The sequence below is a fragment of the Giraffa tippelskirchi genome, chromosome 5, assembly GCF_054371585.1.
Source record: "Giraffa tippelskirchi isolate mGirTip1 chromosome 5, T2T-mGirTip1v1.2.pri, whole genome shotgun sequence".
NCBI lineage: Eukaryota > Metazoa > Chordata > Mammalia > Artiodactyla > Giraffidae > Giraffa > Giraffa tippelskirchi.
This window is the reverse complement of record NC_137279.1, coordinates 107,145,184-107,159,801: the sequence shown is the minus strand read 5'-3', so window position 1 is coordinate 107,159,801 and position 14,618 is coordinate 107,145,184. Positions and strand designations below refer to the sequence as shown.

Sequence of the window (14,618 nt, the reverse complement as noted above, 5' to 3'; positions counted from 1 at the left end):
GGTGAACATAAAAATCCAGAGAATTCAAATGAAGGAAAGAAAATATTTTCTGGTTGGGAGAACTGGAGAAGGCTTTGTGTAAGAGATAGCACTAGTAGACAGGAAAAACTTTCTTGGGTATCATTCTAGGGTTTGCAAGAGTGAGCAGGAATGGAGATTCACATGCATGATTGTGGAATTACAGTCACTCTGTTGTTTTGAGAGCACCCAGTACATAGTACCCCAATTCCTCAAATGAGTTTGGTGTAAATAATAAGACCAAGGAGTGACAGATTGAGTCCCCAGTATTACCTTTTTTTTTTTTAATGATTAAGGCTAAGCTGGAGCACTCGAGTCTAGGCAAGAGCTGAATAAGCCTGTTAAACAAACCCTAGGATGTGGCTGACCCACTTTGTAACAGATAATGGGAGCTGGGTTGCATAGAAAATTCAGTTCCTGAGAATTTTTTCAACTCGAATACTTGAGATTGTTAGATAAAAACAAGCAGTAGATGGTATTTATAGGTGAATTTATCTTTAAAAAGGGTTTATTTTGCACTACCCCTCTTTGCCACAAAAGCATCCACATAAGGTAGCTAGACATAATACACCAATGTGAATTAAAATCGCTTCTCATGGGAACCCACTGAGGATCTGTAGCTCACATGGGGGCTATTCAGGTATATCATAAATAGAATTGGAGATCCCTGGCCTGTTGCAACTTTGAAGGGTCTACATTTTAAAGATGAAAGAGACATGATTTTACAAAGCTCTACATTTCTGCCCCTGAGCACTGATTCAGGCTTTACCCCTAGGAAGCTGGCTGCCCTCAGGAGACAGGTAGGAGGTTGGGGGTGGGGATGGGAATTGATACCTTACACCCCTTAGAGTGAACATTAGGGCTGGTGGGGCTGCGTGAAGATCACCTACATGGAACATATTATGTCCTCAAGAAATACATACAGGAGAGAGAAAGGGGATTGGGGAGGATGGAGAAGAGATGGTGAGGGGAGTGTGAGGACTTTAGAGGCTAAAGTTCCATAACTAAGGCTAGTTCAGCATGGGTGTGTTTCCCCACCCAACTGCCCACACGGCTTCATTATACACCACCTCTATTGGCGAGCACTGCCACGTGAACTGCTGTGGGTCCCCGCCGGATTCTGGACTCTCCAACATGGATCCCTGACCCTATCCACCCACACCAGAAAACTAAGTAAGAAGAGTGTAAATGTTCCTTTGAATAGTTGGCAACTGTTCAGTGCCTCCAGGGACAAGCCACTTTTCATAATCCTCACCACTATTCTGCAAGGCTGGCTTTATCATCTTCTCTGCTTTTCAGACAGGGAAACAAAGACTTAGAGAGAGACAGATCTGGTTGAATCAGGATTGGAACCTGGGGCTGCCTGCCTTCAGAGGTGTGCTCTTCTAGTAGTTTCTAGAAGACTGGGGTTGGGGGGCAGTCACCACTCTCTGTTAAATGGAGGAGGAGGGGTAGAGTTAGCTTTGGGGGCCCATAGGGGGGTCTGGGTGTGTATGGTTACATGTGGGGTTATTTCCTGGGCTGTGTGTGAGTTTAAGTGTGAGCGTGTATGTTGTTTGAGATGTACGCATATATGGATATTTGTGGGCTAATTCTTGGAATATGTGTATTTAAGTGTGTATATGTGTATGGAGGGGGCAGTTTAGTCCCTGGGCTGCTATGCAAATACATGTATGTTGGGGCTCCAGTATGCACAGATGGGCTTGGATTTTTGTGTATGATTGTGAGTCTGCGTGTGCATGGGGGTGTGAGCTTGAGCAAGTGCTCTGCTTAGTTGTTCAGTCTCTCTGCGACTCCATGGACTGTAGCCTGCCAGGCTCCTCTGGCCATGGGATTCTCCAGGCAAGAATACTGGAGTGGGCTGTCATGCCCTCCTCCAGGGGATGCCCTCCTCCAGGGGATCCTCCCAATCCAGGGATCGAACCCAGGTTCCCCGAATTGCAGGCGGATTCTTTACCCTCTGACCCATCAGGCAAACCCTTGAGCAAGTGGATAGGGGTCAATCTCTGACCATGTGTCTGTGATGTGCGAATGTGTGTGTGTGTGTGTGTGTGTGTGTGTGTGTGTGTGTGTGTGTGTGTGTGTGTGTGGTCAGTCCCTGGGGTCTGTGTGGGAACGAGTGTGCTTGCGCGAGGGTGTGTGTGTGTGTGTGTATGTGTTCGGGGCGCCGGGCTCCTGGGGGTTGGGGAGACGCCGGCCCGGCCCCGCCCTCCGCTGCAGGTGGGCTGGGCCCGCGGCGCGGCCGGCCGCGCTCGCTGCTCTTGGCTCGCGGCCGCGCCGGGCTCGCAGGGCTGGGCTCGGGCTGCGGGGCGGCGCCGGGACAGGAAGCGGAAAGCAGCAGTGCAGCGGCGGCGGCGGCGGCGGGGCTCTGCCTCTACAGGAGCCCAGCGCAGGCCGCAGAGCCGGGGCCGCTGCGAGCCGAGACTGCGGGCCGCGGCGCCCGCACGACCGGCGCGGAGGTGAGTCCCGCCGGAGACCGGCTGCGGCTGAGCGGCAGGAGCGGGGTGCAGACCTTCTGCGGGAAGACGCCCCCACCCGAACCTGGGACCCCGCTAGCCCCTGCGTCCTCCTCCCGTAGCCCCACCCGGGACTCCGACCCCGGTTCACTGCCCTCCCCCTGCCTCTGGCCGGGAGCCCCCTCCCCTCCCACGGACCGCAGCTCGAGCCGTGCTTCCCGGGACCCCAGTCCTCTCCCATCCGCGCGTGGTGCGCCCCTCCCGCTCCCCTCCCCGCGCACCCCACTTCCTCGGTCCGGGCATTCCCTCCCCACGCCTCGGACGCTCCCTTCTCCCCAGGCTGTACTTTGGGGTGCGCTTCCCGGCCAGCAGGGAGTGGCCGAGCATTCGTAGAGGCACCCGGGAGGAGAGACCCGCCGTGCGAGGCAGAGGCCGGGGTGCCCTGCGCTCCACGGGAGCCAGGCGCGCTCCGAGGTTCCCACCCCGCTGCGGAGCTCGACCCGGGAACCTCCCGCTCCCGGGGGCCCGCCCGACCCAGGGCCAGAAATCAGCACAGAGCTGGCCTGTGTTTCCACCTCGCTTACAGAATGGAACCGGCCCAGGAGGCCGCGGGGGGGCGGGGGGCGCGAGTCCGGTTGCGCTTCAGAGAGCGCAACAGGCAGGTAGGAGTTTACTTTCAAAAACGCCGGGGTGGAGCAGGAGGTGTCCGGCAAGTCTCTGCCCGAGGCGTCCCGGTTGGAGGCGATCTCACCGCACCGGGGCAGCCTTCGCCACGGGCAGGACCTCATTTCCTCCTACAGGCTTTGAACTGCCCCAAGCAAACGCGTCCAGAGAAGTGTGAAGCTTTATAAAAATTTAAACGCGTCGGTGGCGGAGGCAGGAGTGGGGCGGAGCCGCGGCCTGGCGGCCGGGAGATGAGCTAGTTAGACTTGGAGCCGAGAAATCCGTGGCTCAGTTTTCACAGCTTCAAACCAGGGAAAAGGCCCACCCGAGAAGGTGTTGTGAGCTCGTTTAGCTGCTCGTGAAGAGACGTTAGAGCGCTTTATGATGATGATTGTGTGGCTGACACGTGCATTTTGTTAAACCCCTTTGAGGGGGCTGTGGTTGGAAATGCATGTATGTTTAGACGCTTATTCCAAAAGCTAGCAAGCTGTAAAGAATCCGGCGTTTTCACTGATGTGTTTATAAATTTTACAAGGTTGCTGGAAAAATATTATAACTTGTGTCACCAATCAACAATGCTAATTAGCATTCTCCTTCTAGTGGGTGGGTTGTTTGATTACACAGCTCCTAGGCTCTTTAAGTGAGATGGCAGAAACTGTCTGAATCCAGGGAGATGTAATTAGTCATTTTATGAAACCACTAATTAGAGTTTTTAGAGTTGAATTAAATCAATGTGATATAGTTGGGGCTTTGATTTGTGGGAGGAAACTGTTTATTCTCCAGTTCAAAGAAATAACACTCTTCACCTACCCCATGAGCTTTTAGCATTCCCAGACTTTGGTGTCTCTCAATATAATTAGTGAAACAGCTAGTGTGAAATTTTCACGGTTACAGTGTTGGCAGTGTGACTTGGCTGCAACTTAATTTGTAAGTAAAATGGGAGAATTTTGAGAATGGCATATTTGTAAGGACGGCTTGCCAGGCAGTACATGTTTTATTGCCTTGTGTATTTGAGCGAAAGGATGAGACCAAAAGGAAAGTGTCCTGACCAGGCCACAATGCCTTGTCACCCTGGTCCCATTGAAGATTGAACAAGTGTTGAATGAGGAAGGTACTCTCCATCCCCCAATACACACTCACACCCCCTGGTTGTAACTCCAGACCTCAGGAGGATTTGGTTTGCACAGGCGCCTATCAGATTGTATTTGAAAAGGCAGTTTCCACCTTTGGGCTGTGAGCTCTGTGGCAGTTAGAACTATTTCAGATTCATTTCTTTTCTCCTGTACCTTCCACAGTGCTTGAGACACTGAACCTATGAATAGGAGTTGAAATTGCAGAAATCTTTGTAGGTTATGTGTGGTTTTGGACAGTTTATGATTGTTGCCTACCCTCCTCTCTGAAAATAAGCAATTCTGATAATTGCTACATTGCTGTATAGTTTCTATAGTTAAGAGAGCAGTTCTGGAGTTAGACTCTCAAAAGTTCAAAGCCCGGCTCCAGCATTTACCATGTGTGTGACCTTGGTTTTCTTAACTGTAACAGAAAATTAATATTTTTTTCTCCCATATAAGTCTTGTTCTGAGGATTAAGTGAAATATAACATGCAAATGACTGAAAGTAGTTCCTGACACATCAGAGGCACTCGACTAACTTTGAGCCATTAGATTATTTATGGCCCTCTTCTCTGTATAAAGTGAACTAGCTGTGGTTAGGGGTCTAGCTGGGTATGGGTATATGATTAGAGCCTCGTTCTATACCATTTTCCAGAAGGTGGACATGACAGGATTAGGTGGACATGGGGCTGGCCCATGTTTCTGGTCGTGGCTTTGGTCTCACCTGAAGCCTGATGAAAAGGTACATGTGTGTTCTGCCGCAGTGTGTTTCCATCCGTGACCTTCTGAATCCCACTTATTGGACAGCAGTCATTGGACCTGGCACCACTGGATTTACAGAGGAGGTAGTAAATACTTATGAAGTGTATTTTTATGAAGCTTAAAAATCTGGCAGGGGACAAGGGGGTCACTTGAAAACAAATATACATCATAAGAATTCTGGACATATTAACCATTCGCAGCTCTGCAGAAATTTATACCCAGCTGCTGGGAGTGTTTCAGAGGTAATTGATGACTGGAGCCGAGAGCAATTATTTGAAGAAGGTGAGTTGAAATCATTGGCAAGACAGGTAAAGTGAGGTTGACATTTTCTTTCCTTGTGAATAGTGGCCCAGAATCACTCTTTTGTAAGAACCCTGTTGTAATGAAGAATCACTGAGTTTGTTGCAAATACACCAGTCCCTCTGATTCCCACATCGGTGACCTGGATGATGTGTTATGGTTTATAGACCACAAGTTCAGTAAAATACTTCTTCCTACCCTCCCTTACAACCCTGAGGTCCTCCAGATAAATCCGATAAAACACACATTTTTCTCTGATATTCACTTCCAACCTGGGAACAGTAAAAGAAGACCTGCAAGGAACAGAATGGAAATCAATAAATTAGTTAACTATAGCTAATGGTATCCATTAAAGGTAGATGGCTCAGATGGTAAAGAATCTGTCTGCAATACAGGAGACCTGAGTTCGATCCCTGGGTTGGGAAAAGTCCATGGAGAAGGGAATGGCAACCCACTCCAGTATTCTTGCCTGGAGAGTTCCCATGGACAAAGGAGCCTGGTGGGCTACTGTCCATGAGGTCGCAAAGAGCTGGACACGACTAAGCACTAACGGTAGGCTCAAATTGACCAAAAACATGTACATAAGTTTAATGAAAATGATACATAAATCATGTGCCTTATAAAAGTTTTCTTTCCAATGGAAGGAATTTAGATTTACTAAGTAATAATACCTATCCTGTGCCAGGCACTAGTCTGAAAGATTACAAATGATCTCATTTAACCCATGTTGAGCCTATAAGGTAAGCAAAGTATAATTCTGTTGCTATAATTAGGGAAATAGGCACAGAAAGGTTAAGTAACTTAATCTGAGGTCACGTAGCTGATAAGGAACAGAGCCAGGATATGAGCAGTAACGATCTAACTGCAGAACCTGTGCTCATGGCTTATCCTCTGTAAAAGCTGACTCTAAACAAAATAGCTAAGTTACCCTTTTCCTCTTGAGTAATTAAAAATGGGTACCTTGAGAAAAAATAAAAAATAAAAATGGGTACCTTGAGAAAAATGTTAGCTTGAAAACACTAAAAATTATAAATGCCATAAATCCTTTAGAATTCTGTATATGATAAAAACAAAATATTCAAAGTAATGCACACAGTATATGTAAACACAGATGCAGCAGAAACCTCTTTCCCTTGGAAATACATCCACTGCAGAAGGAGTGGAATGGCTCTTTAAATTCAGCGTGTGTCTTTGTACCCCTTGCAAGGTAACCGTCCAGTCCCAAGTTCACTTAATTACTTAATAGCTCTAGGCAGAGCTGTTGATGTTTTTATAATTTCCTTTTCTGAGAAGATTAGCTTATGTTTACCACTGTCATCCATAGCATATTATTTCCCTCTTAGGATTTTTCTGAACACTGTGTTTTCCTTTTAAGTAGGAGTCAGGTATATTTTATGTAAGTGAACATGGCTTTAGGGGCAGATAAAGAATCCCATGCAGGAGATGGACTCAGACTCAGATTCTCCTGAGTCTGCCATGCAGGAGATGTGAGAGACTCAGGTTCTATGCCTGGGTCGGGAAGATCCCACAGAGTAGGAGATGGCAAACCTACTCCAGTATTCTTGCCATGGAGAGAGGAGCCTGGCAGGCTACAGTCCATGTGGTTGCAAAGAGTCAGACATGACTGAATGGCTGAACACACACACTCTCTTCGAAGCCACTGATCCCCATTTTGGTTTTAACAAAGGGTGGTGAAGAAGATTCTCTGCTGTTGTTGCCGAGGAATTCCAGATTTAAGATGCTGCCCTCCTGCCCCCCTGGGATGTGACTTGATGAGCACTGAGCCCTATCTTGTCATTCACCTCCAGTTCCCGGAAGGGATAAGTGACAGGAGGGGGAGGCAGAGAACTAATGCTGATTCTTACTCAGTGTGTCTGGAATATAACCTTTGCCGGTGAGAGAGACTTGTGTGAGCAGCAGGGCACCTCCACTCTCGGTAGTTCAGCTGTCACTGTGGAATCTAATCTCTGCATCTTTTCCCTCTGTTGTAAAACTGAGGATTTAAAATAGATGACCTCTGAGGTTTCTTCTGCATGAGTCTGTGGCCTCCACATCTTGATATCTGCCACCAGAACCCTTCCTTCACTCAGCGTGCATTACTGAGAGCCTGGTGTGCTCCAGGGGTTGAAGAGACGGTCATGAAAGAGGCCCCGCCCTTGTGGAGCTTCCTGTGTCTCCAGGAGCCAGTCCCCGTGTAACTGAAAACCAGGATGTCAAGGAGAAGTACGGGGAGCTGAGACTGGAGGATCAGGAAAGGCTTCTTTAAAGAAGCCGTATTTTAGTTGAGAGGGATGGGTAGGAACTGGGTGGAATGAGGTGGGTGAAGAGTCAGTAGAGCATATACACTGAGGCTGCAGAAAGGCATGGTGCCGTAGAGCAGGGGTCCCCGACCTCTGGGATCTAATGCCTGATGACCTGAGTTGGAGCTGATGTAGTAATAATAGAGTATAATGTGAAATAATAATGAAATAATGTGCCCCATAGACGTCATGTGCTTGACCCATCCCACAAGCAACCCTCCCCCCGGTTCCGTGGAAAACTTGTCTTCCATGAAACCAGTCCCTGATGCCAAAAAGGTTGGGGACTGCTGCCTTAGAGGACCTTAGAAAGAGAAGGAAGGCCAAGCTGAAGATATGGGCAGGGCCTGGCCGACCAAGTGGAAGATTTTGTGTTTTATTCGAAGCGAGGCAGAACACCATGGAAGGGTTTCAAGCAGGGAAACAACAGCCACATTGTGACCTGAGAGATTGCTCTGGCAACTGCCCAGTCAGGGCCAGCCAGAGGCTGGGTCTTGTCAGGGGTCAGCATGATGGAGGGACAGTTCTACATTCCAGGATCCCCATTTACACCTTTTTATGACCCTATCCCATTCAGGCTAGTGCACAGCCTATTGGTTTATTACCCCGGGAACCGAGCCCTTTTCATTACTTTATCTTCACGATAAGGCATCCCCCTCAGACCTTATCTGAGGTCTGCTAATTTCTTGTGCATACAAGGGAACTATCTTCTAAATGCATTGCTGCAAAGATAAGCTTCAGGATATATTTTTCTGTTAACCATACCAAGGCTCTTGTGTTGGCTTTTGAAATGAGTTCACTCTGGCTTTTGTCAGTTTGCCTTTGGCTGCTGCTTCTTAATCCTCACTGAGATCTTAAAAAAAATTGATAGCTCTGATAGAAACTGTGACGTAGAAGGGGCCTGAGCTCTGTAGAGCCTGGATTCTGTGAGGAAACCTGCAGGCTTTGTAACAGTTTAACCCTGTGTCCCCAGAGCCTGGAAGAAGCAGGTGGTTGAGAACCAGAAGAGTAAAGGGTGGATCACGGGGGACAGAGGGCACTTAATGTCAGTGAAATATGTGGGATGAGAGGGAGAGGAAGTTATGAAAATGGTGCCGGATTGGCTCTATAGGGTCAGTAGGGTGACTGTATAACTCCGGTGAAGGAAATTGAAAAGAATAGGCTGGAACACTGGAGAGCATCTTGGGGATGATGATCATCTCAAGTGGAGCAAGAGGGGTCTGAGGTGGAAATGCGAGTGTCTGTGTGCTCAGTTGCTGAGTCTTGTCCAACTCTTTGTGACCCCATAAGCTGTACCCCACCCGACTTCTCTGTCCAGGCAAGAATACTAGAGTGGGTTTCCATTTCCTTCTCCAGGGATTCTTCCCGGCCCAGGGATCGAACCTAAGTCTCCTGGGTCTCCTGCATTGGCAGGCGGATTCTTTATTACTGCACCACCTGGAAAACACAAGTAGGAAATGTGCACTGGGGATTTATCCTTTCAGTAAGTATCTGTTGGGTACCTCTTATGTTCAGTGTATCCCAGGAGCTTATCCTAGAGTAAATCCATAGATGGAGGAGAATAATGGGAGAGATTTTTTTTTTTTGGCTGTGCCCTGTAGCATATGGGATCTTTGTTCCTTCATCAGGTATCGAACCTGAGCCCCCTGCATTGGAAGCTCAGAGTTTTAACCAGTGGATCAGCAGGGAAGTCCCATAATGGGCAAGTTTTGAGACTTAAGGGATGGTGGGGGAGAGGGGAAGGAGCATGGGAGAAGTAGTAGCATAAACCCCATCACATTGGAGGAGGACAGGCAGCAGAGAGCTCCGTGAGGGCAGCTGTGTGCTGTGGACCGCTGTCATTGCTGTGCCCTAGCATCACCTAGTAGGTCTCCTATAGTCCCACTAAACATGGAGGTGGATGAATGGATACATGGCATAAGAAGGTCTGGGGGAAGGAGGACAAGGAGGGGACCTATGGATCTGGGCTCATGGCAAACTGTGGCATCACGGATAGCATCACCGACTCAATGGACTTGAGTTTGAGCAAACTCAGGGAGATAGTGGAGGGCAGAGGAGCCTGGCACACTGCAGTCCATGGGGTCACAAAGAGTTGGACACAACTTAGTGACTGAACAACAGCAACCATCTGTGGCCAACTTAGAGCTGTATCAGTGGAGTGTCGAGGATGGAGAATTGGGGTGACAAGAGGGAGGGGATGGCAGGATCTACAGATCACCTGTTTGATAAGTATAGGCAGGAATTGTCTGAGGAGCAACCAGACAAGGGCAGCTGGTAGACTGGAGGTGAAGCCCTCCCCCTAAGAGCACTTGGGAGCCCATGATTTCCTCTGAGGGACATGCCCAGAGTTGCTTTACTGGACGGCTGGAGGTTTTAATGAGGATGAAGGATGACGTCCTTTTTCAGAAGGGCAGGGGGAGTAAAACTTGGGTTAGCATGTGCCAGAGACTTTATTTTGGGAGTTTCCAAAATGAATTGTAAATCGATGCTTACAACAACCCTAGGAAGAGACTGCATTAAGTCTCTTTTTTTTTTGCCAAGGGGAGGTAAATTCACAGAGGAAAGCATCTGTCACACTGTGTCATGGCCAGGAAATGTGAATAGGATCAGCCCAGGTCTTTGGAGCCTGGGGTGCCTGCCTCTGAGACACCTTGGCAGCATTTAGCCGGAAATAGCTAGAAGCTGGCATGGAAAGGAGAATCGAGAGTTATGGGTTGAAGGGCAAAAAAACCATAGACATCGTGGATGATCAGTTCTGGATGTAGGAGATGGCAGTCGGGTTTCTGAGCCAAGCAGCCTGGTATGAGAACCTGCGGGTTAGCAGAGAGCTGGGTGAAAGGCCTTCAGGGAAAGAGGCTTGTTCAAGGGCAGGTCTAGAGATTTTGGCTCACCTTTTAAAAAGGGCTAATGTCTGGCAGGTATGAAGCAGAATAAGCAGAAAGGAAGTGAGAGTCTGAGGTGATGAAAGCTCATCGAAATTGTTACTGAACCTGCTGAGAGGCAGAGTAGGGAGAAAAAAAAGGTGAGCTGATTCTTGAAGTCTTCTGCAAAAGTAGGGGTAGGTCCGAGAGCAAAAGTATTTTAAAAATGCCCACGGTGGGTTTTTTTCCTCACACTGATTCTTTACAGTCACCTCACAAAATAGGCCACTTTATTTCCACTTTATGGATGAGGAACCTGAGATTCCGAGGGGGTCAGCAAGTTAGTAAGCCCTGGGCTTACCTGGGATGTGGACCCAGCACTGTCTGGCTGAAGGTGAGCACAGGTACTCACTCTGGCCTGCTCCCTTCCCAGCCTTTCTCTTACCGAGAGAGAGATGTGGAGAGCCGCTGGGTTGAGGACTGGTCATAGGCGTCCTGAGAACCGCAACTACCCTTTATCTGGCACATCAGAGTGGTTCTGGGTGCAGTCACTGTTGTAGCTTGTTTGTTTCTCGCATGAGCCCTTTTCACATTTTATAGATGCGGGTTTCTCTGTGCATGCTAAGTCGCTTCAGTCATGTCTGACTCTTTGTGACCCCACGGACTCTAGCCCGCCAGGATCCTCTGTTCATGGGATTCTCCAGGCAAGAATACTGGAGTGGATTGCCATGCCGTTCTCCAGGGGATCTTCCCAACCCAGGGATCAAACCCATATCTCTTATGTCTCCTGCGTTGGCAGGTGGGTTCTTTACCACTAGCACCACCTGGGAAGCCCAGTGTGGGTTAAGAGAGGTTTAACAGTTCAATGGAGGTCATGTATCTCATAGGTGAGTAAAACCTGGGATTGGAACCCAGCTCCCAATACTGTATCAGCTTATATCTCCAGTTCAACCCTGTGAAGTCTGTGCCTGTTGGATTTATCCCCATTTGACAGATGAGGAAACCAAGGCTCAAGAAGGCAAGTGATTTGTCGCAGGCTTTATTTGACATTGAGGAGCTCTGGCTAGACCCCAGGTCTCTCACTGATCCCCTTGGACTCACATAGGAAAGCAGACATGAAATGATGTCAGGATGTCAGGCTGAGGGAGACTAGCCCTGTGACAGACCCGAGGGAATGAATGATGAGGGCAAACACAATGTAGGTGGTCCTGAGGCTTGGGATTTGTTGGCCAGTGGTGGTTCTCAGGTGGTTCCGTCCAGACTGGCAGGTCATTCCTGAGGAGCTTTGGCCTCTTCCCAGCTGAGGGTGCTGTGCTGTGTTTAGTTGCTCAGTCATGCCCGAGTCTTTGTGACCCCATGGACTGTAGCCCACCAGGCTCCTCTGTCCATGGGGAATCTCCAGGCAAGAATACTGGAGTGGGTTGCCATGCCCTCCTCCTGGGGATCTTCCCAACCCAGGGGTCAAACCCAGGTCTCCTGCATTGCAGGTGGATTCTTTACCAGCTGAGCCACCAGGGAGGCCCCCCAGCTGAGGGTAGTGATGGTATTTGCAGCCTCTTTGTTTTTTCCTCACACTTATCTCACTGGCTCTGTTTGCAGTGTCAACTCATGAGGGTCACTGGAAAGAGGAGCCCTGCGGGGTGGAGACCAGCCCTGGGATGAGGGGTGTAGAGCTCCTTTTTCTCTTGAAGTAAAGGTTTTTAACATGTGGGGCTCAGGAATGTACTTGGAAATGTTTCCAATTTATTTTTATTGCATAGCAGTGTCTAATGAAAGTGTGGCAAAAGACCCAGGAGCCTGCAACAAACAAATCACCTGCTTTCATTGTCTGATGTTCCCTCATCCTCGTCCTTACACAGTCTTGTTGTCATCCAGTCGCTCAGTCGTGTCCAACTCTTTGTGACCCCATGGACTGCAGCATACCAGGCTTCTCTGTCCTTCACTCTCTCCTGGAGTTTGCTCAGGTTCATGTTCATTGAGTCAGTGATGCTGTCTAACCATCTCATCCTCAGTGATTGTAACTGAAGTGTAGATTTCAGTGTCTGTCTACAATGCTATATGTAGCCTGCATTTTTTTTTAAATGTATTTATTTGGCTGCATTGAGTCTCATTTGTGGCACGTGGGATCTTTAATTGCGGCATGTGGGATCTTAGTTCCTCAACCAGGGAGTAAACCTGGGCCTCCTGTGTTGGGAACGTGGAGTCCTAGCCACTGTACCACTAGGGAAGTCCTGTAGCCTGCTTTGAAAATTTATCACTAGATCGTAAACTGCCATTCTTTGTAATTATCACTTTAAATAGCTCTATGATATTTCTTTGGGCTTCCCTGGGGTCTCAGTGGTAAAGAATCCGCCTCCCAGTGCAGGAGATGCGGGTTTGTTTCCTGGGTTGGGAAGATTCCCTGGAGAAGGAAATGGCAACCCACTCCAGTAGTCTTGCCTGGGAAATCCCATGGACAGAGGAGCCCGGGGCGGGGGGGTGGGGGACTATGGTCCATGGAGTTGCAGAAGAGTCGGATGTGACTTAGCGACTAAATAGCAACAACAATGATATTTCTTTGGGTGAATGAATCATGTTTCCCTTACCAAGTCCTCCTTTGGGGAAGCATTGAGAGGGTTTCTAGCTTTTCACTATTATAGGCAATGTGCTAATAATAGTTTTTCTTTTCAAAAGAGAGATTCTAGAAGTTTGCATTCCTGGATTAAAGAATTGAGAACTTTTTTTTTTTCCATTGGCTTTCGGAAACTGTGAGCAAATGGCTTCCAGGCTGCTTCTCTGGGTGGTGTTTTGTAACCACCGCACTGATAATGGGGGCTGGATATGGTGTCTCAGGCCTGGAAGCGGGGCAGACTGGGCTGTGTCCTGGAGATGGCCCAGCGCCAGGTCTCTCCCGCTTCTGCTGCTGCGGTGGGGTGTGGCTTGCCCCTCCCAACCTGGCCCCCTCCCAGACACCTGAGCGGAGCATTTAACCCCCTGGAGCCTCACCCTTGCTCGTGTGTTTCATAACATAGATCCCAGAGCGGAGGTTGCCACTGTCATTTATCTTCCAATTTAACTTCCTTGAGGTTGGCTTTGAAGGTTGATATCTTTTTTTGTTTGTTTGTTCTTCTCATTTTCCCAGAATTTGTTCCAGTTGAAGAGTGACTCCTTGATTCCCAGGCCCTTTGAGGTCTGAGGAGTCCAGTAGGTGAAATTCTCTCTACCTCTAAGGAGAAACAGTACCTGCTCCTGCAGCAAAGAGCGAGCCCTCCATTGCTATGGATACCGAATCCACGTATTCTGGATATTCTTACTATTCAAGTCATTCGAAAAAATCTCACAGACAAGGGTATGTAAGCTCTTGCTTGTTCCACTTTTCCTCTGGGGGTGGAATTTGCAGGATTCTCAGGCTTCCTGGACTCACTTGCACCATCCCCCTGGGGGGCAGCCAGCACTGGAGTTTCAGTCCACTGGTGCATGAGAAGCTGAGCTTTCAGAACCTTTTAACATGCGTTGGAAGGAACTATGACCACAAATTTACATTTTATAGCCACCATTACCATTGATGACCTTCACTTCTCACAACTGATTTTAAATTAAAGTTTCTCCCTTCAGTGGAAATGTTTTTCATTTCTAAGTACCTCTCCGAGATGACGATTCTCCCAAAAGCTTTACCAAGAATCTAAGTGAAAGTTTAAAAAAAAAGAAGTGTTAATTTGTCGCTTCTTACCCAGAGCTGCTGACTCAGGGTCCATTATGCCCTTGCTGTGAGGTTTATCCATTGAAGTGGCAGGTTGGCAGGCTTGGCCTGGTGCCTTACGTATTTCTCTGTCTCTGACTAGTCTTCCCAGTGAACATGCCTGGGTTTTGGACACTCTGACCTGGATAATGGTGGGGGCCAAATTTCCCCTCCTCTGTACAGAATGAACCGATCTGCACTGGTGTTCCCAGGGCCTGCCATGTTACAGACCTGCAGAATGGTGAGGAAATGAGTGAATGAAGAGGTAGTGCCAGGCCGATGAAGAGTTCGGTTGATACAGTTGCAATGCTGCCTCTTACTTAGACCCCTCATCTGTAAAATAGGGAGAGCGGTACCCTCCTCACGGGGCTGTTGGGAGGATTAAATGCGATGATGCCTGTGAAGCATTTAACACAGCACATAGTAGGCCA

General features: G+C 48.5%; 1 protein-coding gene across 3 annotated transcripts in view; it reads left to right on the top strand.

The window, feature by feature from the left end:
- The first annotated feature begins 2,347 nt into the window (after positions 1 to 2,347).
- VANGL1 (VANGL planar cell polarity protein 1) overlaps positions 2,348 to 14,618 on the top strand; it is a 54,498-nt gene continuing 42,227 nt past the window's right edge. For 2 of the 3 annotated variants that reach the window (XM_081493322.1, XM_081493321.1), the window contains exons 1-2: positions 2,348 to 2,477; positions 13,591 to 13,797. In XM_081493322.1, coding sequence (XP_081349448.1) covers positions 13,727 to 13,797 — 71 coding nt within the window. In that variant the 5' untranslated portion in view covers positions 2,348 to 2,477; positions 13,591 to 13,726. Of the gene's footprint in view, positions 2,478 to 4,904; positions 5,095 to 5,211; positions 5,294 to 13,590; positions 13,798 to 14,618 lie in introns of all 3 variants that reach the window. The other variant, XM_081493323.1, reaches the window with a different exon arrangement.